This window comes from Mugil cephalus, chromosome 22 (assembly GCF_022458985.1).
Source record: "Mugil cephalus isolate CIBA_MC_2020 chromosome 22, CIBA_Mcephalus_1.1, whole genome shotgun sequence".
Lineage (NCBI taxonomy): Eukaryota > Metazoa > Chordata > Actinopteri > Mugiliformes > Mugilidae > Mugil > Mugil cephalus.
The window spans coordinates 10,714,870-10,742,772 of NC_061791.1; the positions used below are offsets into that span (position 1 = coordinate 10,714,870).

Here is a 27,903-nt window from a genome sequence, read left to right on the forward strand (position 1 = left end):
CATCGCCGAGCTGATTCAGGACTCGAAACTGCACTTGAGTTGCGTGTTTGTCGGTTGCAGCCAGGACGGATGCCTCCACAGTCGTGATTATATCTTGACAAACGGAATATTCAACCCGGCCCTGCACAGACTCGAGCTACTTGGAGGTGAGTGAACTATTCATTTTCTTCTTTTGAACTTCAGCATGTTATATTGTGAGAGTTTAAACTCTGCTCAGTGTGTACGTCTAAAGAAACTTTCATCTTTTGGAAACCAGCATGCGCCAACGAGAGCAAGAGATTGAAACGACGTGTGTCTCCATTACTTCATGATCAGTCGCATGAAAAAAAAAATACGAAGAAAAATATAGATTGAAACATATTTTCGCCGAGGGGAGAAAGGAGAGAAAAAAGTGAATCTGTGGCTGAGTCGGGGGGGATTTTTAACAGAGAACGCGTGTGTGCGTAAAGACGCACTTAATGGAGGGGTTGCATTTTGGTTTCCAGATGTGTGGACTCAGCTGTTGCTTGTCACTCAGGTGCGCTCTCTCGCTTTCTACGTCTACGCCTTTTCTTTACTTTTACGAGTTGGGTCGGTGTCTCTTGAACTCTCAGGAATCGCCTCTGCGCTGACAGACCACAGCCAAAATCCACAGAAACATTACAAAGCGGAGCCACATCACTTGCACCGCACAGAACTATTGTCTTAGTACAAGGCATTTCGTCACATTCAATCACACACCAGATGTAAATGCACTTTGATGTAAAAAAAGAAAAAGAAAAAAGTTTTATCTCTTTTATTGCAATGTTAGATTTTTTTATTATTATTATTATTTGTTTTTAAATCTGACTTATTTTTGGATACTGGCTTCACTATTTAAAGTTTACTGAAGTTAAATAAACGTTAAATAGTGATTATGAGTCCTACAGTAAGGCGTTAAGTTTGACTTTCAGTGCTATGTGGTCCTTAGTGAAGCCAGTGGTGGCACCTAGTGGTGGGAGAGATCTGTAAAGATGCTGCAGGGGGAGTGGATGGTTTTTGGGCCTTTTTTTTATTATTATTATTTTTGCATTTCAACATGTTACTGCAAACGACTTTTATGTGCTCTGCAGTGTAAATTTCAATTCTTCCTTACAAAGGTTTGAAGCACACTTTCCCACAGCGTTGCTCTCGGCTCATAAAGGCCGCCTGTAGAAACTGCCTTGTAGTTAGCTGATCCAGGACCAGAGCAGCATTGGATCAGGTGACCTGAGGTGTGTTGCCCCTCTGTGGGAGGCCAGTCACTCAGACCATACTACACTTTGCTGGGGGTATAGCCTACTCTCTGCAATGCTAAGCCTTTGTTAATGAGTATGCATCTGTGTGTGTGTGTGTCCTTGTCTGTGTGTGGTAAGTGCTTGTGGATCAGGGTGTCCATTACTTTGTATGCGAGCGTGCATGCATGGATGGATGTGTGCTTTTCTGTGTGTTCACATGTCTGTCCCACTCATGTGCTCGTGCATTTGTGTGTGTGTGTGTCTAAGAGTGAGAGGGAGATAGGTGTTTGGACTCAGGAGTTAAGCTGCTGTTAATTGGTCAGCCATTTGGACCACAAGGGAGAGTCAAGTCAGGCAGTAGCTGAAATGATCGGTATGCTTGGCTTGACTACTGCCTGGAATGGGATACACCACTGATTGCCTGTAATAGATGCTGAAAAGGGTCTTTTGTCTGCGATCCAACATAACATGTGCGCAGAATGTGTTAAAGTTTTAAGGAATTCAGATCTCCTACAGAGCTAAAGGCATTAGCTGGTTAGCTCACCCTTAAAGCTAGCAATGGCAGGGGCTCCTGTTTTGTGTGTGCTGCAGGAACTAAGAAATATCTTTTTGAGCTCCTTATTCATCGCAGGTGCATTTCCCAGCACAGAAGGAACCTTATTGGATGTATGGTGAGAGGTCCTGATGTGAGTGTGAATGCAGCATCTTGAAAACCTATGCCTGCACTGGTAAAACTTTAGCCATGCAATTACATCAATAAAAAAATAAAAAGCCTTTATTGGGCCTATATGTGATTTTGTATGTTGCACAGAACTACCATTGAAAGTATGTAGTTGTCCTCAGTGGGTAGTTATCCTAAGTGAGTACCCGGATCTTTGTGGTCTGAAAGTGGCTAATGGAAAATAGCTAGCATCACTCCGTTCAGCAGTGACTAACACACTTACACTTGTATTTTGTTTAGTTTTTATGACTATCAGGATATAATTTCTTATTCGTTGTGTTTGATTTTTGTGGATTTTGTTAGCTTTGGACAGAACCATGGTCATAATTCACTGTTTCCCATTGTTTGTGCTAAGCTTAGCTAGCTGGCCGTAGCTTCGTATTCCCAACGCAGTCACAAGACAAGAGTGGTATCAATTTTCTCCAAGAAAGCAAATAAAAATATTTCCCCAAATTCCCCACAATTAAAGCCCTTTGTGTACTTAATGGTGATGTTTGATAGAAGGCTTGTGCTGTTTAAACAAATGACAGCCGGGGTGAAAAGATTGATTTTGTTTAAACATGTCGCCGCAGGGACAGGAGGAAAATGTTCTAGCTGAGGTGGATATGAATCAGATGGGAGGACGTGAGGCAGATCTTAAGGAGATGGCCTTTTGGGTTCCAACAAAAGACAGACAATGTCATACAATTATGTATCTAGCTTTGGCTCGACTTTCTGTTGCGGCCCTGCCGACAGTTTGTTTATGGACAATTTGTAAATTGACAGATTCATTTTTCAGAGCAGCGTCCGTCGATTAGGAGGACGAAACCTCATCCGACATGTCTTCACTTTTCTCATGTGCAACCCAGATTCTCACTCTCCGGTGGGGTTTGAGTGCCAGAGAGGAAATCCAGCCTGGAGATTGTTTTGATATTGTTGGACACTCTCCTGGAAAACCTTTTTGCTCGGTGACCAAGTGTGTTCTGGATTTAGAGCCATTGGCTCCTCAGCTAAAACACCTCATCTGATCACAGCAGTAAAGCTGTTTGAAGAGCTCAAGATGTGCTGTGTTCACTTTTTTTTATATATATTTTTTTTTAGCTTGAAACAGAAGAACCTCAGTCCAAGGATTAGCAAGGAGAAATTCTGCAACTTTTTAACGAATCTTTTGAAGCCGGTTCTCACATTTGCATAATTTCCCAAACACAGCCTAATAGTGTGTCCTTATGGGTTGTTTTGCCGCCGCTAGCTGCTTCAGGGGAGGCCGCGCAGCACTCACGCGCTCCTTGAGCCCCGGTGTTTGACTTGGAGCGCGGATTGGCATCAGATGAAATAAATGAAACTAATAAAACACATAAGTGCAAATGTGAAGTGTTTGCGTTTGTGTCTGAAAAAAAAAAAAGAAAAAAAGTGAGACCTCCATCTATTAGTAAGTCAACACTGTTCTGTCTGTACGCCTCTGTCAACCTAATACCTAAGACCAACATGTGTACACACAGGCGAGCTTGTTCTGTCATACGGGAATTAATCAAGTGTGGGGTTGTGTAAATCATTCCAAACTTCAGAACACACACACAGATGTATGTATACACAGACACACACACGCACATGCTCGTCAAGCAGCTATCCCTTGTGTGTGGAGGCCAAACTGAAAAGTGAACACCGAAGAAGAACTACTGCGCTTTTAATTAGTCGTATCCCAGCATTCATTCATTAGTTTTTGCTTTTCAGCTACGTGTGTTTTAAATGCCTGTCAGGCTTCAGCTTTGGTCAGGTCATTCATGTGCATGTGGGGGTTCTGGGACATGAGTCCTTGATCTGCTAACACTAATCATGATCCTTGTGCTCATTGAGTGGTTTCAGACCAAACCCTGCAGGCCACATTGGCTCCACAAGCCTGGTATTATGGTCAGCTTGTGGGAAGGAAAGTAATCCGGGGCTTAGAAGAATATCATACACTGAGTAATGGACTCTGGGAGGGAGTTGCACTCACTTCTGTGTCAAAACTTGCAGCGGAGCCGAATTAAAGTTGCCCGCAGCTAAGCAACGCAAAACGGAGGTGTTGTCGAGAGCTCCCGACGCGATGCCTGCGAGTGAGAGTCGATTTGGCACCAACTTAATTACCTAAACACACTGCTCTATTTGATGATGATTAAAGCCACTCACACAGACGCACACACTCACACACACCTGCCCAGACACTGCCAGTCGCCAGCCACAGCAGCTCCGCAGACATTAAAGGCGATGGTTATTAGATGATAATAATTAAAAGGCTTTAAAGCTCAAGTAAACAGTATAGATAGAAGGGCCCCGTATAGGAAGATCGCTCGACAACAACCACATAATTATTCAAATGACCACCTTGAGGCGGAACACAAATGATAGTTTTCAGTTTTTGTTTTTGATTGGGAAAAAACATAAAAGGTCTCCATAACAGAGACCCGGGTGCCGCATCAGTCGTACAATGTCGCTGTTGTGAAAACAGTTTGATGTTTGGTGGTTTTAGTCTTTTTTTCACTCGAGGATCCAGCCTTTCTAATAAACCCACCGGGCCGGTCGCAAAAATAGACTCAAATCTGCTTTTAGTGAAAGACAGATTTGTGAGTCAATTTTAAATGTCAGCAACACCTACCCCCCCCCCCTTTTTTTTTTTTTGGCGTGATATTAAAGTAAATAAGATCACAACATTCCAATTCATTATACAGTAAAACTTAATATTTGTGGTCCTAGAATCTGTGTTTGGGTGTGTGCACCAGAAAACATGTCCTCAGCTTTTCCTCCTTAAATTGGTGTCATATGTTAGACACTGTGTTCCCGAGGCTAAGACGAGGTCCCGAGCTGAATGTGCGTACTCAGGCCTAATCAGGGACATTCTGCTCCTCTTCGCTCCATCTTGCCTCTTTCACTCATGCCTACCTCCCGTTCGCTTCACCATTTTACCTTTCTTTCAATATGCATGAAGCCTAGGGTTGGCACAGGATGTTCTCATGAATCTTACAAGTCCGTGAACTAATCATCATCGGGCCTGCTTCACGTAAACCGGAGCAGATGCGGCAGAGAAGACGTTTAAAGAGAACTGTTGGCCGAAGTCGAGGCCTGCGATCGAGTGTTTAGTGAACATTAGGTTGGGTGGTCTCTTGTCTCTGCTGAGGTCTCCAGGGGACATCCCCTATCTGTTTTCGCATCTCTGTGTTGCCTCACATCGTCCTAGAGGAATACCAGCCTCTTAATTCATTCAGAGGGGAAATGGCTCCATCCAATCTGATACCACCCGGAGTCAGGAAATGGCATGTTGTGATAAATACACCATAAGTGAGGGTGGGGAAAATTACAGGATTTTCACCAAATTCACCAAAAGCTCCACATTTGCTTTTAGCTGGAGTAATTGCAGGAGTCCGGCTCTCAGTGAGAGTGTTTAAAACTGCTATAACACATATATTTAGAAAAAAAAAAAAAAAACTATCAAATGACAGCATGTTAAGATAAAGAGGTCAGTTTTAATTAGAGAGAACTGGCTCCTGCCTCTGTACTTCCTCTCAGGTCTACGGAGTGTTTTCATTGTTAATCAGCTCATTGTTTTTGTTTTGTTTGCCGGCCTGTAATTTCATTGTTTTGGTTCACTCTGATCAGTCTCATTGGCCACAGCAGGCAGCTGCCTCCACCAAAAAAAAAAGAAAAGAAAAGAAAAAAGTGCGGCATCAAACAGTAACGCTAGTGACTTTTTTTTCATGGCATGAGCATGCTCACAAGCATTCACGAATTGTATCTTCCGTAGGGACACTTGAAAACCCCAGTGATGGTGCCGCGTACCGCCTACTGCCGTTGGCTAGGCTAGTTAGCTGGTGTCTTCTTGTTGTTCTTGCTAGTTGGTAGCTGACGGCTAGCCCGCTGGTCGGTTTTTCAGTTGGACCGGGCCTCTAAATGTGTCTTGCCTCGGATCTTGGCGCAACGGATTGTTACATCTCATCCCCTGTAATAATGAATGTGATCATGCGGCCGTGTATACACAAGTTTTGATAAACTCCTGACAAGAAAATGCTCCAGATTGTCTTGGAAAATGTGACAAATGATTTCCTCAGGACTTGGATGAATGCTAATGTTGTTTTGTATCAAAACTGGATGTGCGACTCTGTGTCGATATAGTCAACAATTAAAAGGGTGTCACTGTGCCACTATTGTGTTTATAGCCTCAGCATCAGTCGCCTCCAAGAAGCTGCTGATCTGTAAATACAGTGTTGGTACAACAGAACAGACTTCAACAGTGCCAGTCATTCGTAGGTAGGTAGGGGCCTTCTGTGTTACCTATTAGAGGCATTGTTTGGTTTCTCCCAACCCTCTTCAGTTTGGACTATTTTACGTCCAAGAGACTGGAACAGATATTCATCCGTAGAGGTTAGCTGGTGAAAGCTTGGGGCTTTCCAGCTGCTTGTCACAAAACCAATACAAACAGTGATTTGACTGTTGTCTGCGTTTCGATCCCTTTCATTTTTTTTTTTTTTTTGTGCCTGCGAAAAGGAGCTTAAATTGCCACTTGCATTAATGAGGTGGTAAATAAATGTCTCTCGTGTTTACACAAATGACCTCAGCAGCCAGACAGTAAACTGGAGGCCAACGCGTTCATTATCTCTAACCAGCCACCCATGAAAATGCAACATGTGGGGCCCCCGCTTATGTGTGTGCGCGTGCATGTACGAATCAGCGTGCGATTGTGTGCTTGCATGTGTTTTTGTTTATTAAGTGCTTTACATGTGTGTGTTTGGGAGTGTGTGAATGAGCGTGTTAGCATGTTCCCTCAGGACTATAACGCCTGGTGCCTTTCTCACATCTGGTTGCGGATGAACAGCTTATATCTCCAAGTAATATGTGCTGTTAAGCCCCCAGGAGCCGTCTTTGTGCACATCATTACAACCCTCCTCGGGCTTTGCTTGGAACTTTGCTGAAACCCTATCGTTTGGTTGTGAGGGGTACAAATATGCTGTATATCCCTTTATACTACTTCCTGCCCAGTTCGTCTTCCATCTGTTGCAGATTAGCCTTCAGTGTGTGTTTAGAGAGCAAAGCCCGTTGCCGAGCGGGACTGATAGTAAACCCAGAAGGTTTTAGTCAGAACTGTCAGGTAGGTCTGAATTAACAGAGAGGCCAACTGAGGATATGGCTGGCTGAGAGGAAAGACGAGGGCAGTGGGGGTTTGAGAGGAAAGAGACAGGCAGGGAGAGGGTGAGACAGGCTCCGAAATTACACGGGCGAGCCCACCAAACGGTTCGTCTGTTTACCCGTGAACCTCAGGCCCGCTACTCGAGGGTGAGTGTGGAATGCCAACAGCGGCTGCCTGTCCAAATTCAACCGCAGTCCCTGGGAGGGTTGGGGTGGGGGGTGGGGGGTGGGGGGGGACAAACACTCCGCAAAATGGCCAGTCACGCCACTTTCCCTGTGATAGTGAGTTTATTTAAGCGCGGGGCTCAAAGCAACTTTCATATAGCACGTAGCCTCGATATCTGTCGCCCCCGTGGCATCCAAACCCTCGGCTGCCAAAATGTTAGCGCGCCGAGCTAAGCTGATGTCGCTCAGCTGTCTTGTTATTCGTCTCTTTTCAGAATCTCTCCCGGCAGCGCGTATGAAGCTAAACAGAAAGCCTTTTAGGAATGCGTCGGGGAACTAAAGGCTATATGGTTTTGACACACACACCCTTCTCCGACACCACGCTGCCTTGAGAACCGTTCCAACCCATATAGGTCAAACTGCGACAATGCGCCTTTGGCTGCGAACTTGGTCAGACCCGTCTTTCCCAGCTCTTCTTGTGTTCCCAGTGCTAAATTATGGGAAAGTGAGGGTGCCGGTTGTGTAATGCACAGATGGTTTATGCATGTGTGTGTGTGTGTACATATGTGTGTGTGTGTGTGTGTGTGTGTGTGTGTGTGTGTTTGTCTGTTCCGCTTGACTGGTGTGCCATCCCTCCAGGGTCCTGTCATTAAGCCTCTGTGTACACAACCCCAATCCCTGGCCTACATCTTTCACTTACACAAAATTCATGGAGGATTCGCACGTGCACGCACACACACACACAAGCTCAGACAAATATTCACAAACAGCTTTCCCATACCGAATGTGATGCAACCCTTCAGCTGGTGTTGCGTGATGTGTCGTCAGATGAAGCCTCTTTTCTCACATCTACATTTATCTGATTTGCTGGTTTTAATGGGTTTGTTTTTCATGCTCACGTCTACTTTGAGTGGCATGTCTCGTTAAAACCATGGCTCGTCTGTTTCTTTTGGCTGAAACACGGGTCGCAGATACGTTAAGCATCCATCATAATATAAATAACAATGGTGCATCATACTTATCTCAGTAATATGGGGGCCAGGAAAAATAAAAAACAAGTTTTGCAGAGTGTATCAGTTTCATTTCTCTGAAAACAGGTTAAAACATTTTCTCTATTACTAACCGTGTCTGCTAATACCAGAATATTTGTGACTTTTTCTTCAGAAATAAATCACTATTTACCTAATTACTCTTTATATTATCTGCTGTATCATGTAGTCCGCGCCTTTTTTCTAGAGAAGTGAAGCGTTTCCTCTAAACACGAGCAAGAAAAACTGGTCTTTATACATTTTTCAGGTTTATAATCAGTCATTCGCTCATCTCTCTGTTCCAGCTATAAATATCTGCCTGTTCTTTCTCTTCTGGGCAACGTGATCGCAGGAGCCTAGGATTTTATTAAGACTCTTCAAAACACACACACACACACACACACACACACACACACACACTCGTACACACATGCTCCTTTCAAAGTGGTGGTTAAAATGTCCTCTGGCTTTTATTAAAGAAGGAATGCATCACTTAACAATATCAAATTAGAGCTGGATGGGACGCGCAAGGCTCTCTTTTCTCTGTTGCACACATACGCACATGTAGCACCGTGATCGCAGCACATTCGTGTAGTTTATGAAGAGCGATTAAAGTTTTGCTATAGTGTTTCTTTATATTTATATTTGAATTCTGCACTGAAGTGGTAAGAAGTGCTCTCTATTTTATAGCCTTTATATTTCACAGCAAAGGGGCTCACATGGTGCAAGGGTTAGGGTTAGGGCTGGACTTGTGCCAGACATTGTGACGTCGAAATTGACATAGTTGCGCTTCTTTAAAAAAAAATTGCACTCAGCCAAATTCCTTCTACCAGAGTCATTTGTTACAAAGAACGATTTGTTCACAAACTGCAGGTTTGTGCAGACGTCCTGCATGCATACCGTGCAGTTGTAGTCTGATACTGCAGAGCATTTCATTTAATCTTCATTTATCATCAACTGTTTTTCTATGGTGGATGTATAAGTCCCAAATAGTCTGATGAAACGCCGTATCCAAGAGGATACCCTGGCTTGGCAAGACGTTTTAGCCTACAGGGATATCGAGGACTCGCATGCAGTTGGATTCAGGTAACGGCACGTACAGTATAACGCTCTTTGAAAAAAAAAAAAAAAAAAAGGGCTGACTGCCAAATCATGAAAAATGGCCTTAATAATGTAGAAAAGAATCCGCTGCACTGTTTTTGACAACCCCATCTACCCTTGAAATCGCATAATTCCTCAACATACTCTAATCAGTCTGTGAGTAGGGTGGGGATTTACAGAAAATCCACTTGAATGTTAGAATAATTGGGTACATATGTAGGGATATATAGGCAGGGCCCCGAAAGCACAATAAAGACTGACAGACACTACTGTAAGGCCGAACAGTAGCCGCATTGATGAAGTGGTCATTTTCATTTTTGCAACGATTTAGACAAAGCCATTTGGAGGAGAAAGAGTCTCCAGTTTTATTGATTTTTGAGAGAAAGCACAAACTCTGACTGTAGACATAAGATCTGCGTGTAAAGGTTTCAGGCCTTACAAGGCTGTTCCAAACAAAACACTGTGTTTCGAGAGATAAATCCCATTAAATTGAGAAGAGATAAAATTATTACTTGTCACCATTAACCTCCACCTGTCAAGGTGGGATGGGGGAGGTAGTGGTGAGGACACAAACGCAGGACATACGGATGAGGCAGGGAATCCAGTATAACGTTTTTTTTTTTAAATAATTAACAAGAGGCGCTGCCAAGGCAGGAAAATCCAAAATCAAAAAACCAATAAAGAACCATGACATGGCATGGAAATGGAACATGGCAAGGAAAAACAAGGATGGGAAAACATGGAACATGACATGGACCACAGCATAAAGACATCAAGCTAACATTAATGACGCGACAAGAAACAAAGCGAAAGGCAGGGCTATATATACACAGCTCAGGGCTGAGGGAACACAGGTGAAACGCATAATAACAATCAACACAGGTGAAACCAATGAACAATCAAGGGACAGACAAGGAACACAGACAGAAACACCAGAACTTAACAAAATAAAACAGGAAACACAACATGACATGGACAGACATGACAAAACCACAAGGAAACATGACCGACTTGGCAAAATAAAACAAGAAACACTAAACATGACTCACAAAATAAAAGACAGATAAACCATGACACTACCAAAATTTAAGCCATGCTATTTTGCATAGGTACACTGTTGTGAACAGCTCAGAATCCAACGTGCTCATGACGGCTCAGGCTAACTTTCTGACGTTCACTGTTGCAGTTTTAAATGACACCAACTAGCACTAAGCACAGCAGGAGAAGAACGGGAAATAGTACCAAAATAACCAAACGATGGCACAAGATGAAAAGTCGCCAATGTCCATGCCATTTTTCTTACCAGTGTCTCATATAGATGTTAAGATAGGTTAGATTTTCAGCTGCTGCTGCTGCTGCTGGTGACAAGCTCAAAATTACTTTGCCAAAGTCAGTGAGACTGGGCTCAAAAAAGTTTCACGGCATCCAAAGTCAAAAGTTGATTTTAGAATGAGACGAATATAAAAACCAAAACTTCCCAACTCAAATCTATCCAGTGCTCCGATCACAGTTGACTATTTCCTGCATTTTATTGCCTCTTTACTGCTCCCACTATTGTCCCGGAGGTGTGTAGGTAACACCCTGCAGTGGTTAACAAATCTCAGCAGAGGGTTTTATGACCAGAAACTTGAATCACCCTCCGCCTGGGAGTGTCAAGGAATATTAACACTGATGTGGCGAGACCACTGAGCAGCACCTCCGCGGGCCTGATATGCAGCAGCGAGTCGAGCTGGTGGGCCTTGTTAGCGAGGGCTAAGGCTCCATTTCCTGGTGTGAAAGGCTGCTGAGAGGTGTCTGTCAGCGTGAATGGGGCTGAATGGGGGGAATTGTAATGGATGCGAATTGAGATGTGGTCGTGAGGTCTTTACGCGTGTGAATTGGTTTTTCTCCGCCGTCGCGCAAATGCCTTATTTGAGACGCTGCAGATTAGAATCAGAAATAGACACAGTCGAGGTGCAGGATTAAAGTGAATTAAATCATATGACACGGGGCCATGAAATGTAGAAATACACTCAGCAGTGGATCACAAGTCTCACAAGACAGTTCTCAACTGAAAAACATGTTTCACTTTCAAATTTAGATTTATATGTCTGGACTTGAGGAGTTTTGTTTCTGCAGCGTTACTTGCTGACGTAGGAACTTTTCTTGTAGATGTCAAAGAGTAGAAAATAGCTGACTTTTCACCCTTTTTAGAACATTTCTATCTTTAGATAGACATATGATTAACACTGAAATTCACCACCGCAGACGACCCCTTTTACCTTCAAAGCTTATGTTCCTTTTAATTCCCAAGAGCAGTTTGCACAATCTTGCACATTTCCTCATGCATTTGCCCTTTACGCCTTTTCTAACATCAGGAATGGTCTCCACGCTCTGTTTGAGTTCGACTTTTATGACAACCTGTCCTGCAACAAGTCAAGGCATGTTGATGTCCTTGTTGATTTCGGTTTTGAACAACCAAAGGGACGTCTCCCCTGATATTTGCATTCTAAGGGATCAGTTAAACAACCTACTTGCCTCCTGGGGATAAAGCGCCGCTGGCAGAGTGCTGGTGTGAATGAGCATTATAAACAAAATAAAGGAGCAAACTACTGGCAAAAAAAGCATGTTTGCATTGTAGATCTTCCCTCTGCAATAAAGTTTACAAAAAGGCCAAATTACCAGTTGAGTTGTGCTCCAATAAATAGATGAAATGTGCAGCCAGATGGAGGGAGTAAGTATGGCAGGGTTTGTGTAAGAGTGTGTGCAGTGAGTGTGTAGTCTAGACTTGGTCTTGGATTTCAAGTATAGAAAAGGCCACTAGATCTTGTCTGAGCCCCAGTCCAAAGCCTCTCTTTTTTTTTTTTTTTTTTTTTTGCCAAGGAAAGAAAACTCAGAAAGGCCTTTGAGAGACTTGATCAAAAGGCTTCAGTCCAGATTGCTCCTGACTTTACAGAGAAAGTTTCAGCAATTTTTGGGCCAATACTGCTCTTTTTATTTGAACCTGGATATCAGCCAAGCTCTCATCAAAGAATTCTGAGGCAGGAATAACTTCATACAAGTTTCTAATTTGAGCTCTGGTCTGCTCAGAATCAGCATGAGATCATTCTTAATAACACTTGTAAGTTGAAAATTCTGTTTTTGATTTTGGTGCATTTGTGCTCATGCACTAAATGCTTGGGATCAGAGGTCACTGTATAAAACCTCCATTAGTGAGTTCCTGCTCATCAGCCCCGGACATGTGAATGAAACCAGCCGTCGTCCATTCAGCACTTTTCTAATAGCTTTTCAGAGTACGTATAATGACTAAGACTCATTAAAAAGCAGAAGAACCTGCAGAACATTGCGCATCTTGAGTTTTTCCCCTGTCCTTAAAGTGAAGTTTCACTCTGAAGTCAAAGTCCTTTAGAAAACTAGTGCCAGTCAGTCTTCTGTTTGGTTATAATATATTAAATTAGCACCTGGGACTTTTCTAGAGAATTTTGCAAACTTTTTGTGCGATCGCACCCTGTTTTGTCTTGTAGGAGGAAGGAGAGGAGACGGCAAGGTCAACTGTCCTCTTGAGTTTTCTAAAGAACTATAGTCCTCTGGCCACAAGCCGAAGCCCAGTCTGAAAGGCCGATATCTAGCTATTGTCTGTGGTAAAGCCACTCATCCTCGGACCAGTCCTCTATTCACGCAGGAGCATTCCTCACCCACTCATTCCCCATTTTCATTATCTGAATTAAGCACTTGTCTGTCACAAAGAAATAGAGGCTTTCCTTTCTGGTCCCCACTACCTGAAATAAGATTTGCAGAGTATATGAAATGCGTATCCAGATAAATATCTCGGGAAACTCAATGCACATCTTTCCAAAGGGTTAAACACAAAGTGGCTTTTGCAGAGCGGTGCCAAGCTCCATGGAAAACCTAAGAGCTCTTTACCCTTACCCTCCAATGGACTGCCAAGCTCCTCTCTCGGTTTCAAATATGCATTGGTATGCTTGGAAAGAAGGCCGTGTTGGCAAAGCACATAGAAAAGTCCCATCTCTAAGCGTACAGAGAATCTCTTTCTCCATCTCGCGCTCCTGAGCTAATTAGCTAACGGAGCCCTTTCTCATTTGTAACAGGTAATCTGGCATGTGACAAACAGCTCTGTTGCCCTCTTCGCAAGTGACTTTGTGGGGTTGTCGGAGGAGAGGACGCCTTTGTCTGCCGGACAATTGAGCGAACTCATTTGTCATTTTTGACTCTCCAAATGAAGCCGTTGCTGCCTTTCAGCCTTTCACAATGACGGATGGTCGCCGAGCTTGTCCAAATAATCACATCAAACTACCCCAGGCTCATCCAGTGAATTTGTTTTTTATGCAGATAGTTCTCAGGGAGTGGCGTTTTTTTTTTTTAGCGCCTTTTTCAAGACAGTAAGCTCAACTTTTTGCATTTTACTGACGCAAGCGTCAACTTAACCACATATCTCATTGTGGAACAAAGCCCTTCGCTGCCGGGAGTTTCCTAAAGTGAAGTGTTCTGTGACAATAACGTCATTGTGATTGGCTGAAGTGAGAGATGAGGACAGGGGACCCCTCTCCTCTCAGTCATTCAGATCTGCAAAATAGGAAGGGGGCGGCGGAGTCATTGACGGGGCGAACAGACGGATCCCCTGCGTGAGAATTTCTGGAGATGGATGAGGCTGACTCGAGAGGAAGCCTGGTGAAAATTTAACCAGAGGAGCACCAAAGCAGACACGAGGGGTCTTACTGTGGGCTAGTGATTCAGTACCCCCTCAATACATAGAGGATACAGATCATCAGGTGTTAATATGTTGACAAAGAAAAAAAGTCAAATTGTGGACCTTCTAAATACAAACACACAAACATATATATATGCTTTTGGTTTTCAGACATAGTTAGCAACTAACCCTAACCCCAAATAATGGACACTTTTGTCACCCTAATCCTAACCCTAATTTAAAGGAGACCTAATATTGGGTTTACATTCATGAATGAGCCACAGACCTATCTCTGATGTTGCTCTGTGCCTGCTAGAAAAGCTAACAATTTAGCCTAATGTATTTAAAGCAGCAACCTAAAAGCTTTTTATTTGAATCGATGTCTGCAAAAAAGTTTGAAGCATTTTTGCACAATGAAATTTTGAACCATTTTAAAGGCCAATAATCTGTTTTGTGTTTACAGCTTGTTCCTACTGCCCCTAGTGGCCAAAAATAAGTAATTCGCGGTTAAATCACCGCAGTTTGGCTCAGCTTTGCCCTTGTGTTCCGTGTCTAAAACGATGCTGTTAGATTAATAACAGCATTTATGATCAAAAGGGAGTTTGCATGCAATTGGTAGATTTTTTTTTTTTTTTTTTTGGCGCTGTCAAGATAATGGAGCAGCTGGGGCAAGAACACATTAACCACCTTGTGATCTAATCAGCAGCCGAGCACAAATTGATGTGACATTATTAAGGCAAATGACTTGAGATGCGTCCGGCTGGGTGGTCGCAGGGGACTTTTAATGGCAGAGAGAGCAGGAGCATGCGGTCAGTTGCATTCGAAATAGAGTTTTCATCTAGGAAGAGAGCAAGGATGAACAAATGTGAATATTTCAAATCAATAAAAGACAAAAATGTAGTTTTTTTAGATACTTTTCTGGCTGCCCTAAAGCTTCAAGTGCAATGTGGTGGATTTCTACAGATGTCTTGCTTTTATAAAAGAAAAAAAATGGAGGAGTGGAAAGGACTGGCTGGAAGAGACAAAGAGAAAGAGTGGACATGTCATCTGGCTCTCAGAAATCCTGAAGCCAAGTTAGGAGGCGGTGGCGTGGAGGGAGGGGGGGTAGTTGCAGGGTTGAGTGAGTGTTGCACCAGTGGAGGAAGGGGCGTAGAGATAGGGAGGGCGGTTGGGGTGGGGGGTGTTGACTCTGAAGTGTGTGACTGAAGTGCAGCGACCGGCGATTTTTTGTCCGAGGGGGAGGAATGAGGGAGGGGCCGACAAGGCCTGGCTGCCCCAAGAGCACACACTCACAGTGGGATCACTCCAGATAGAGACGTCACCTCGCTGCCCTCCTTCTTCGCGCTCTTTGGACCTTAAAATTTTTGGATTGCTCAACGAGTTGCTCTCTCGGAGACACCCCTCGAAGCTGACTTTCTGAGATATTGGAAGGGAGGTCTGGGGTCGGGAGGGGGCACTTTCTCCTGTCTGTCAGAGGATCTGGATGTGATTAGATCCGCGGATCCACCGAGCTTGATGCTGGAGATATGGGGAGCCGTTTAGCTGGGAGATTGTGGAAGTGAATTGGAGTTTTGTGCAAAGCGTAAAGAGAAATGCTTTTCCTAGAGGTAAGAGGACAATAGAAACTTGCAAATGCAGATGGATTTTTGATTTAGAAAAAAAAAAAACACTTTTAAAGCTCTGATGAGGATGGTCCTGTGTGCATGCATGTCACGTACGTGGGTGTTTAAGCATAGGTCTCGTCTTGTGTGTTTGTGTGTACAGTCTTAATGCTGCCTGTGCAGGTGGTCTCACTCCAGCTGTGTTAAGTCTCCTGTGCACCCCCTGACACCCATTTGGCCTTAAAACAACACTCTTCAGCAGTCACAGAGCAATGACCTCGGCCTTTGAACTCCATAGTTTAATGGTTTTCCTAAAGCAAACTCCAAGACATTTAGGAAAAATAAGACTTTAATATACTTGCCCCCGGTCGATGCGGTCCGGAAAGCGGTATTTCAAATGATCTGCAGGAAACTCTGGCTGTAAATGTAATATTTTAATAAATATCCTCTCGCGTTTAGAGAATACGATACTCCTTTCGCTTGACTGGGATTCATTTAAAAATAACACCTCAGACTAACCAATTCCTCGGCGAGGGAGAGGTCCCTGAAAAGTGGCAGTTAAGTGGGGGAGGCACACATGGCCGGCTACATCTGGCCCGTGTTTACCCAAACTGAATGTTGTGGCCTCTTTTTTTTTTTTTAAAAAAAAATAGGTTTTCCCTTTTTAACCTCCTTAACCTTCCCCTGTCACGTCTCGACTGCGGCCCGAGTTCAGAGGAGGAATAGTTGGACATTTTGTTTTTGTTTTTCGACAAAGACGGCCATTGTGTCACTGCCAAGAGGTGACATGGTGAAATGTGAGTTGCTGTGTACGTTGGCCCAGGAATCTGCAGTCACCTTTTCCCTGGAACTTGCAGGGATGAGCGGTGGAGGGAGCCGGAGGGCGGTGCAGTCGATTTGCATTTGCAGGCTTTTGCATCTCAAAAGGAAGTGTCCGGTGCTTTACTTTGAAGCTCTGTATTCCGTATACCGATTTTTTTTTTACAAACTAACAAATCAAGAAAAATACCTCAATATTAATCAGTTGTAAAACTTAACATCAATAGCACGTAATGTTTCCAGAATTTTTTTTAAAAAATGTGGGAAGATGTGCAATTTAATATTATTTTTTTGCATGTATTAAAATGTACAAATAATAGATTTAATGACTTGGATCATAGTGACATTAATATTGTGCCCCAAACAGATGATCTCCATCTAATGGTGGCACTTACTGGTCAATGGGCTAGACCATAGTGTCGTTAATATTGTGACCCAAATAAATAATCTCCATCTAATAGTGCCACTTACTGGTCAATAGGCTAGATGAGATAAACTAGAACAGGTAAAGAAAAGCTTCTGAGTGATAACATTATCTAACCTACCATAAAACCTGATAGATTAGTCACTGAAGAACAAAGCGACACTCAAATACCCTTTTGTCCCGTGATAAGAGCTGTGGTTGGACTTTTAACTGCGTTTCTAATCTGTAAATTCGGTGTCTTGAAGCCCTGGGCTTCATTCAACTGTATGCTAATTTTGGGGGACGAGCGGTAATATTTCCCCTCGACCTTGTTGCCGGGGTTTGGCCACGTGGTTCGGTGCAGTGGGGGCGAGCCGAGCGGACAGGGTCGCCTCCTAGGGAGTTCGGTTGCAGGTGATTTTGACTTATGAGGGAGACACAAGCAAGATATGAATTCTGTAGGCATTTGTGTCCAATGCGACACTAATTTTGACCCTATTAATGAATTAAAGAGTTGGTAAGGTACTACTTAACTTATACTTTTACTTGTAAAATCAAGACTAGTTTGGTGCAGTCCCTAAGTAGGTGGCTATCACTTGGCTCAAACATTTATTTAACTGCCTCCATAATTACTCGTCAATAGAAACTATCAAGCCTCTAATGTCCCTCGGAGTGCCATTGTGCTCTTGCTGTTGCGTAAAACATCAATCCTACATACAGTTTGGAGGGCCGGCGTGAAATCGCCGACTGTTTTCCCCCAAACGAGGCCCATTCTGGTCCTGGATTTACATGTCAAAAGAGAGGCAGGGTCGATGAAGAGTGGCTTTCTCAACACCTCCAAAGACCAAAGCCCTGTTATCAGACCTGAGAGGGCTCTGAAGAACACAGCCGCCGAGATAAGAGGGCTACTGCCGAAGGCGGGAGACGCACAATCGACGAGACTGATTAATCCCACCCTTTCACGTAGCGGTCTGACTGTTATCAGCTAGTAAAGAGGAAGGACAAAAAGCTGTTTGAAAGTGGGTTGATGCTGCATCTGTCCACATTTGTGGTTTGTTTCTTTGAATTCTTTTGATCTGATGTGTCAGCATAATCCCAGATTTCCCTGCGCACACAGCTGTAAATCAGCGCTGATCCTGTTTATTTCACAGCCTCCTGTCCTTGATAGCCACAGATGTGTCACGGGTAACAGCTGGAACAATCTGTTGCATCACGTTCTATCAGAGCCTCACAATCCCCGTTTAAAGGAGCCGCCCAGGCACTCGATGGTTCACTCAAATGATCCTAATAAGGTCTTTAATGTGTATGACTTTAAACAGATGTTTCCAACTCCACATAATAGAAAATTATAGGCAAGAGTTGTGTACGCCTGTTGAATAAGTGCACCGCATTGGCGGTTTGAATTTTTCCATTGTATATCATCAAGTTTGTCTTCACTGTTTTGAGCGAGCACGATTCTGTAATGGATAAACAGAGGAAGAATGACGCGGCGCGCTAATGGCATGGAAAATAACATATTCTTGACTCCGGAGGTTTGAGCTGGTAAAGGATTCTGTAACAGGGTGAAGAGGAACATTACCTTTTATTCTGTTTATTCTTCGCCCTTCTCGTATTTTTCAAGCCATTACGTTAAGCTCTTAAAATACTGCCAAGACAAAAGCTGTTGGGGAGCAGAGATCAAAGCTAAAGGAGCGATTGCTGGCATTTAAAGGAATTTACTGTAAGTGCAAAACAAATCCTAGATCAGTGGTATCCAATCTAATCAGTGCCAAGGAGGTATAAATCAGAGCTCGGTGTGCAATTGAGAGAAGACAAGTAAAATTGAAAGGCAGGCTTTGATTGACGATTCCCAATATTTCCTTCACAGCGCCCTTGTGCGATGAACCTGGAGCGCAGCGACAGAGTCGAGCGCCCTTCACCCAGAGGCTCAGACATGGAGGCTCGCACTGGGGGAAAGATGGGGAAGATGTCTGTGGGCTTCCAGAGGAGCTCCACCTCAGACGACGACTCCGGATGCGCCTTGGAGGAGTACTCCTGGGTACCCCCAGGACTCAGGCCTGAACAGGTACTTCATTTGAACAAACATTTACTGTTTCTCTCACTGTCTTTCCATTTGTGTTTGCACGGACACGTCAAAAAATACAAAATCCTGCCCAAATAATTGGAAAACATGTCGTATTTAGTGTGGTTTGAAGGTGGTACGCTAATGCTAGCAGGGCTGCGTGCCCAAGTCCCAACTTCTGGATATGGATTTTTACTTACAGAAGTGTATATTTAAGATCTCAGTGAGTAGTAGAGATTTTATACACCGGCATACACCTATGACTGGATAAACACTTGACATTTTGGCTCACGGTGAAGGCGCATTGCTGTGCATACAGTGCCTCTACACAGACATGGCCTCCTCCTTTTGCCTGACTGAAAAGAAACGGACCGTCCTCCCCTCTTCTCCGTCTCCGCTTAAGTTCATTCACGTGTCTTTCGCCTCCAGGTCCAGATGTATTTCTCCTGTCTGCCAGAGGACAAGGTGCCGTACGTCAACAGCCCGGGAGAGAAGCACAGGATCCGACAGCTCCTCTACCAGCTGCCGCCGCATGACAACGAGGTAGAGATAATGAGAGAGAGATGGTGACAGGGTGTGAGAGAATGAGAGATTGGGAAAGGGAGCGGCTGCTGCTACGAAAATACTTACTGAGTAATTCATTTTTGTTACAGCTGATGTGAAAAATACATGAATATCTATACGTATCTTAGCAGATTCACTGATATTGGTGTTTTTCTACTGACACGACCACCAGCAACAACAATGAGTGGAACTAAGCCAATTCTTACCAACGACTCCCACTCAGCACGTTTACATGCACATGAAAAAACAAAACAAATTATTGCCTCAATCCAACATTAACTGGACAACTGAAGCATTGACTACAATTGGCATGTATACACCTTAGTCAGAGTTAAACTAGACATGCTCCACAACCGCTGTGCTGGCGTATGACCCTGGAACTAAAACATCCAAGAAAGCCAGTCGCACAAGAAGAAGCTAAACAGAGCTGTTAAAAAAAACAGCTGAGGGATAGCGCACTATAAGTAGCGCACATATTATGTACAAGATTAAAAGCTGTACTATTAAATATCTGGTTGTTTGAAATGCTGGTCTGCTGCATGAATGACTCCAGTTGTTTATTATATGACGAAATAGGTCATCTGGAAAGGGGGCCATATTAACCCGCTGAAAACATGCATATCGCCACCTAGTGTGGAGGAGGAAGGAAACACATTCCAGTCAGTTATTCGATTTTCTCCGTTGCATGTAAACTGGACAAGGGCCGCATTCAAAAATTTCGAGCACAGCATGTAAACACACTCAAAGGCTCTTGCAAAGTGGAAGCTGCTAAAAAGCTGTATGTTCTAGTTTGAGTTGTAATCTAGTATGAAGTGCCAGAGGTCTGAATTCCAGTACTTTTGCAAAAGTGTATCAGGAAGTCCTTAAAAATGTAATTTACATTCCAAGTTTTTGTTAGGGAAATGATCTAGGGACTGTAGCATCACTGGTTTGAATCACACAACAACACACATAGCAGAAGTACCCTTAAGCAAGGCACCCAAATTCCCCATAAAACTACTCCCAGGACTCCTTGTATGGCTGCCCACTGCTCCAAGCGTGCTCAGTGCAAGAAGCAAATTCCTTGTAACGTGTACATACTGTATATACATGGCCAATAACTATGACATTTACAAACTGAGAAGTTTTGTTGAAATCGTTCCTCAGTGGATATCTTTGCTTTTTGGCATGAGTTCTTGTGGTTTCTTCGAGTCCCAGTGTCGAATAATGTTCAGTTTTTTAACCCTTTAATACCCAAGCCTCAAAATGTCTACTTAGACTTTTTTTTTGAAAAGGTAAGACGATGTCCTGTGAGTAAGGGTTTTAGCCCTATTTTTTCCAGATCACCTGGAACTTTCAAGATCTGGTGGTCATTTAAAATAAATGGCATGTTATAAGAGTGAAATCGCAAGTGAAATTACCGTAATGACACGTAAATCTTAAAGTCTCATCTTTTGGAAACTGAAATTTTCTGACAGTTACGGTAATGCAAAGTGCAGATTCCTTTTAGCGGGTTAAATGTTTGTATGAAGAACTCGGCAACCAGGGAAGACCAGTTAAGTTTGGAGGTTAGTGTCAGAAATAGGCCAGAAAGGTATCGAGTTCACTTGTCGAGACTGTAGATTTTGCAACTGATTGAGATTTCACTCATCTGGGCCTCTTAATTCTGGTTCTGGTGTTTACATTGAGAATTTTTTATCCAGTTTTGGCTTAAGAACCGATTGTAGTCTGATGATTATGCTGTTATACTAGACGTCCAAGAAAAGGTATTTAATGCCCCCTAACCCTAACTAAAACCAAAGCCAGCAGCTGTGTAAAGCCTGCACAATCTTGCGAGTTTTTTTTTCTAGTAAAGCTAAAACAATAGCCACATTCCTTCAACCTCCACAAAAAAAAATCTAAAACCACCCTCTCCTGCGACTGTAAAGCGCATGCCGGCCTCTTCTGTAGAATAGCTTTATGGTGTGTAAACCAGCACTCCTTTCACATCTGTGTTAATAGAGTTTACATTAGGAGATACGGTGGAGGGTTATCGCCAGAGGGGAGGGAAAAGAGGAGGCCCGCTGACTGAGGTGGTCTCCGTGTGCACACATGGAAGGTACACTCAAGACGCACAAACACACTGTTTGACTGAGCGGTTTTATGATGTTTGTCGGCAGACCTGGAGGTTGAGGAAGCAAACTGACGGAGGATTCCTTGCGTAACTGTGGTTAGGCGGGATAAGCACCCCGTGTGTATGAAAAAGAGAATCTGAGACAGTGCGTGTGTGTGTGTGTGTGTGTGTGTGTGTGTGTGTGTGTGAGAGCTCGCACACCGGCAGCGTTTACTGTTGTTTAGAGAACAACTGAGCTGGTTGTTAGGACAGTCTTGGCCTTTTATCTCAACCTTCATCACCATCTCTAAACACAGAGGAAGGGTTTGTGTATCGCTCACGCCATCCTTTCAGCGCAGCCTTGAGGGGAATTAGCTCTAATTAAACCCTTTCTCAGCCATATATGGACTCTGTGTGATCTTCTTCCCCAAAGTTGCATGCAGAGATGAAAGCCGTAACCATCAGCAGTAATGAGTGGATGTTTCTTTCTTTTTTTTTTTAGTGCTATTTTTATGTCGTCTCCTTTTAGGCAGAAATTGACCTCTTTCTATTTTTTTTTAACAGGTGCGTTATTGCCACTCTCTAACGGAGGAGGAGAAGAGGGAGCTCCACATGTTCAGCACCCAGAGGAAGAGGGAGGCGCTGGGGAGGGGGACGCCCAAGATTCTCCCCCGGGCTCTGCAGCACACCCGCTGTGAAAATGTAGGTGCCACACAGTCATGTATAGCAGTGTATAAGGTCTATCTGTCTATTTATAGCTAACACCCACTGTCCTGCAACTACGCACGGCAGCCCGAGGCACAATCTCAACTGGCTAATGCAGAGGTTTTAATCACGGACTTAAACTTCCTCATTAGGCCGAGAGAGGAAACGGGGAAATTGGGAGGCTCATGTTTAAGCCGAGCGGAGAAGCCAGTTCCTCACGAGGAATTCAGCCAATTTCCTGCCACCCATTTAAATCGCAGCATGACGGACTGCAAAACAAAATAAACCGGTTAATAAGTAATTCTTACGTAGTCTTCAAATCCAGATTTTTCCAAACAAGTCACAGTATGTGGCAGATAATACTACATTTTCTGGCTTAATTACATCAATTACAACTGTGCTCATCTGGTTTTAAGTCTTTTTCTAGAAAGAAGTTGGCAGCATCTGTTTCTGAATACTTGTACTGGCTTTGGTACTGCACATGATTTGGGAATTATATGGATAGAGTAGGTTTTACACACACACACATATATATATATTTATAAACACACTTTTTGGAGACCCTGTGTCTCAGTTTTGACATTTTGGCTTAAGTCATGGTGAGCTAGGAACAAACACAAGAATGGCAACAATCCTAAAATCTGATCCGTGTTTCATTCTGTTGATTTGTTGTTCTCATTTTAAACATAACATCCAGTGCCATTCAAGCTGCCCTTGATCATATGTCTGAAAACCTTCCAGACAATGCAACAAATGTAAATATTAGTGCTGTGTTGCTTCCGCCAAATTCAGCCATCCAGGAAGAAGGGATGAATTTCTGCCATGTTAATTCCCCGCGGGCAGGCTGATGAAATCTGTCACGACTCAAATACAGATCCCAACACGGGGATGCATAGTCGCACGAACCAAACTGACTCACAGGATCACTAGTGGACACGCATGAAAATTGCTAGACATATCAGACATGCATGTGTATCCACGTAAGCTCTGCAAATGCGCTCTCTTGTCACCCAGTCACTCATTCATACGCAACCCTGCAGCACATGTTCATGTCTTCAAGGATATGTCCTGAAGATATTTGTACACACGCACACATCCACCCACACATGTTCACAGACACTTTGTCAGGCTTCAGTTTCCCGGTGTGTTCACTCCCAGGGATACACAACACCCCTGTATCCAAGGCCCCTGTCTGTCCGCCCTGGTAATAATGGTTAACAGCTGGGCATGCTAACCCATATGTGCTTATGGGTGTCTCTTAAGTCTGCTTGGTTATATAAAGACTGCGCGTTCAGACATGTGGAGTCATTCGATCTTTTGATTCCAGACCACGGCCAGTGTTTTCCTTTTTAAGATCACAGGTCAAAAATACGCTCCAATCTTTCGACCTATGAATGCCCGATAATTTATTTTATACCCAAGTAAAACCACCACCGATTGAAAAAGGGGGGCACCCTGGGACCAGTAAAGCCACATTTCTTGATAAAGTAGTTGTACTTGGGTTAAATTGATCTGCCTTACTGAAACGTATCCATTGTCCCATGTTCTGCCATGTTAAGACAAAGAGATCACCTTAAATGTGGCAGTCAGCTTTCAACATTTAATCTTTTTCAACAAAAACACATTGTAGGACTCACTTCCTTTGGCATGTTCAGTATGGTCACCTGTTGTTTGCCGTTCTTTGTTTTCGCATCAGTGCAAATGAAAGATCAGCAGTTGTTTGATATAGTTTGAAGACTTATCGCCATAATCTCTTTTGTTTATGCTGCATTTCTCATGAGTCATAGGAATCAACTGTGTCATGACTTTTTAAATGTCATTCCCCTGTTTGTTTGAAGCTGTATTTGCCTTCACAGTTGTATTCTCAATGGAGAAGACCGTCAGATTTATTACTAATAACGTAAAAGCAAGGTTACAGGGCTGATGATGAACCCCAAGTCTTCATTGTTAACTACATTTAAATATGAGTGTCATGTATTATTGCTTTTTTTTGGCAGTGTTGCGGCGAAATCAACGGAGGGGAGATGGCAATTTTTGCCTCAAGAGCAGGACCAAGCCCCTGCTGGCACCCAGCATGCTTTGTGTGTGCCACGTGTCAAGAGCTGTTGGTGGATCTGATCTATTTCTACCAAAATGGCAAGATCCTCTGCGGCAGACATCACGCTGAGCTTGTCAAACCTCGTTGCTCTTCCTGTGACGAGGTAAGCAACACTAAAGAGTGTGAAAACGACCCGCGGCAATGTCAGTGCCAAGTCCTTGGAACTTAACAGATTTAACAATGCTATGCGTGTTTCTCTTTAGATCATCTTTGCAGATGAGTGCACTGAAGCGGAGGGTCGCCACTGGCACATGAAGCACTTTGCCTGTTTTGAGTGTGAGACAATGCTCGGGGGGCAGCGGTACATCATGAAAGATGGACGGCCCTTCTGCTGTGGGTGCTTTGAGTCACTCTATGCAGAGTACTGTGAGGCCTGTGGTGAAAACATTGGTGAGTACTAAATGACTAATGCTTAGATCTGACTGATACAATTTACTTGATTACTTGTGCAAAAGTGCTAACATGCCTTTTTCCTTTTTCTTGCAAATTCTTAGGCGTCGACCATGCCCAGATGACCTATGAAGGTGTACACTGGCATGCCACTGACCAGTGCTTCTGCTGTGCCCAGTGTAAGACATCGTTGCTGGGCTGTCCCTTCCTGCCCAAGCAAGGACGCATCTACTGCTCCAAGGCCTGCAGCCAGGGGGAAGACATTCATGCCTCAGACTCATCTGATTCCGCATTCCAGTCCGCCCGCTCGCGTGAATCTCGGCGCAGTGTTCGAATGGGCAAGAGCAGCAAGCCTGGGGAACAGTGGAGGCAGTCGCAGCTGTTTAATCCTCCTGCCACCGTTTCCTCCCCTGAGCGCAAGTTTGGGGATGGTGGTGAAGGTGACGCAGATGCGGAGGGTGACATTGATATTGTAGGGCGTAAGCTGGCCCGTCTTGGTCTGGAGGAGGAGAGGTTCTGGAGGGAGCGGGAGGAGCAGGATGCTGGAGGAGAGGAGGATCCAGAAGAATGGGCTCAGCATGAAGACTATATGACTCAGCTTCTTCTCAAATTTGGTGACCGCGGCATGCTACATCAACTCCAGCAGCCATGCCTAAAATCTCCCAGCCCTACCAGTGACAGAAACAGGCAAATAAGCATCTCTGATCCCTGGCTAAAGCCAGATACTACATCCATGGGGATTACTGCCTCCTCTCCGACGCCTACCAGTCCTACCCAGAGTCAAACTTCCAATCATAGCCCAGGACTGATGAGCAAGAAGCACCTGCCTGAAATGTACTGGGCTCAATCACAAGATGGGCTGGGAGACTCAGCCTATGGAAGTCATCCAGGTCCTGCCAGTGCCAGAAAGATCCAAGAGCTGGAGTTGGACCAAGATCCGGACCGGTCTGGGGCAGGAAGGCAGGCCTTCTGGCCAGACAACAATCAGTGGTATGAAGACTCCCTAGAATGTATTGCTGATGAGCTGAGGAAGGTTGAGAAGGGAGTTGGAGATTCCATGGACTCCTTGGCACTCTCAAACATCACAGGTAAGAAGAGTAATGGTTTTATTTGTAAATTTGTGCTTTATTTGAATGTTGCAATTGTTGACAATACATATTTTGTTTATTGTCTTTAGGCGCATCAGTGGATGGAGATGGGAGGGATAGGCCTTTAGTCTACACCCTTCATTCCATGCAGGGTCCTTCAGTGGCAGATGACTGCGAAAAGATGAGCAACATGGGAACGTTCAATTCGTCTCATATTCACCATAGTGCCAACTCCCTCAACCTCAACATGGACAAGGGAGATGAGGAAGCAGAGGAGGAGGTGGCATTGGCAATGAGGGGAGGCCCCTCGGGAGGACTTCTCTCACTGTCCCCACATTCAGACGGCCTCTCTCCCTCCTTTGTACAAGCTCCAGCTCTAAGGAGGAGCAAATCCCAATCCAGGCCTCCTCAGATGGTCAAATTCTCAGAAGACACTGTAGACAATGGATATAATGATGGATTTGAAGTTAATATTAGAAAGCATCCCATGAGCGAGAAGCCACAAAGGAGAACATACTGCCCAGACGAGATGGGAAGAGAAAGATCCCGTCCAACCAGCCACCATGGGCGCAGCAGGCAACACCATCATCGGCAAGGCCGGCACCATAGAAGCCGCAAAACCCGCTCGGACAATGCCCTTCACATGGTGCCTTTGGAAAAAGCACAGAGGCCGTACCAGCCCCAGCAGCAGGGTTTGGTAAACCCTGCCTATGGTGCTATGCTCCTACAGCATCCCCCACACAGGCTGCCGCTGGCCTACTCCCAAACCCGATCTGACTATATGCTTCAGAGCTCAACACAAAGAGACCCACGGGTTGAGCATTTTATGGGTCTCGGAGAGGAGGATGACTGGTGCTCGACTTGCTCTTCCTCATCATCGGACTCTGAGGAGGAGGGATATTTTCTTGGCCAGCCAATTCCTCAGCCTCGACCTGCTGGCCGCTATTATGCAGAGGACTACCCAACGAGGGTCACAGCCCTCTCATCCCAGAGCCACGGATCACAGACTGGTCGCCGGAAAAGCCATCGCTCCAAGAACTGTATAATTTCTTAACAGGGCAGAATGTACTTGCATTATGTTCTGCACTAGACAAACCAATAAAGCCAAGATTATCTAAACATACTGTATAAAGGTTAACACAGATCTAATGTGGCCATAAATCAACATGCATATCATATTTCAGTCTTAACATCTACTGAAAGAAGAAATGCTCAACCCGTTGAGAAAATTTTGGAGCTGTGCAACATATAGTCTAGAGAATCACTTTTTGCGTGTGTACCAAGTGCATGAAAATTTGGCCTAGAGTCTAGGTCATAAAGAATTTTAGCACTAGCAAGATGCATGGACAGGTAAAGTTCAAAGCCTTTAAATAGTTCAGCCAGAAATTATGTACAGTTGGCAGTGAAGATGCTGAACTTTCATTTCTTTAGTTTTACAGCAGTGTCTTTGTGTGCTTTAAAACATTATTGTACACAGAGGCTGAGAATTATAGTAGAAAATAGAAGCTAACCAAATAATTATTTAATGCGTAATAGTAAAAAATTAAAATGTATATACTAAGTTAAGATTTTAATACTGGTATTTTTATATACGCGGTTTTGAGAATTGTTTTGTTTGAAGTGTATGATTAAAAATAGGAGTTGTAATAAAAAAAAAAAACATCCCTCGTTAGGATTTTATGACAAAGAAGGTGCTGTTTGATTGACAGCAAAGTGCCATATTACTCAAAAATGTTTGCCACAACATGCATTCCACAGTGCTCACTCTCGGTGTACAAATTATTAAATGACTGGCAGCCACGCCTTCATTCTCCATATTCAGTTCAGCTGTTCGCTACCATTGCTTTGACATAACCAGCAAAATGCTTTGTGGTGTAAAGATGCGTGTAATAAATATTTCTCTCCAAAGCTTCAAAATGTGTTCCATTTGTGATTCATTTTAAATTGAGATATTTTATAACCACCAAGTTGTAACTTTTTATTGAATTTTATTAAAAAAAAAAAAAAAAGAAGATAAAAAATAGTATTTCAC

At 43.8% G+C, this 27,903-nt stretch overlaps 1 protein-coding gene across 2 annotated transcripts; it reads left to right on the forward strand.

The window, feature by feature from the left end:
- Window positions 1-27,788, forward strand: prickle1b (prickle homolog 1b). 2 transcript variants are annotated; one of them, XM_047574867.1, is made up of 8 exons: window positions 1-146; window positions 18,761-18,958; window positions 19,385-19,498; window positions 22,155-22,292; window positions 24,293-24,496; window positions 24,597-24,783; window positions 24,888-25,871; window positions 25,961-27,788. In XM_047574867.1, exons 2-8 carry the CDS (start codon window positions 18,773-18,775, stop codon window positions 26,923-26,925), a joined length of 2,778 nt encoding a protein of 925 aa, XP_047430823.1. In that variant the 5' UTR covers window positions 1-146; window positions 18,761-18,772; the 3' UTR covers window positions 26,926-27,788. The 2 variants fall into 2 exon arrangements, with proteins under 2 accessions (XP_047430823.1, XP_047430822.1); XM_047574866.1 differs by lacking the exon at window positions 1-146 and adding an exon at window positions 15,321-15,677.
- Window positions 27,789-27,903: the final 115 nt, after the last annotated feature.

Bases quoted from the DNA above. Each gene is read 5' to 3' on its own strand.
- prickle1b (XM_047574866.1), top strand. The intron at 24,497-24,596 runs GTAAGCAACACT...GTTTCTCTTTAG, and splicing joins GTTGCTCTTCCTGTGACGAG to ATCATCTTTGCAGATGAGTG. The intron at 24,784-24,887 runs GTGAGTACTAAA...GCAAATTCTTAG, and splicing joins GGCCTGTGGTGAAAACATTG to GCGTCGACCATGCCCAGATG.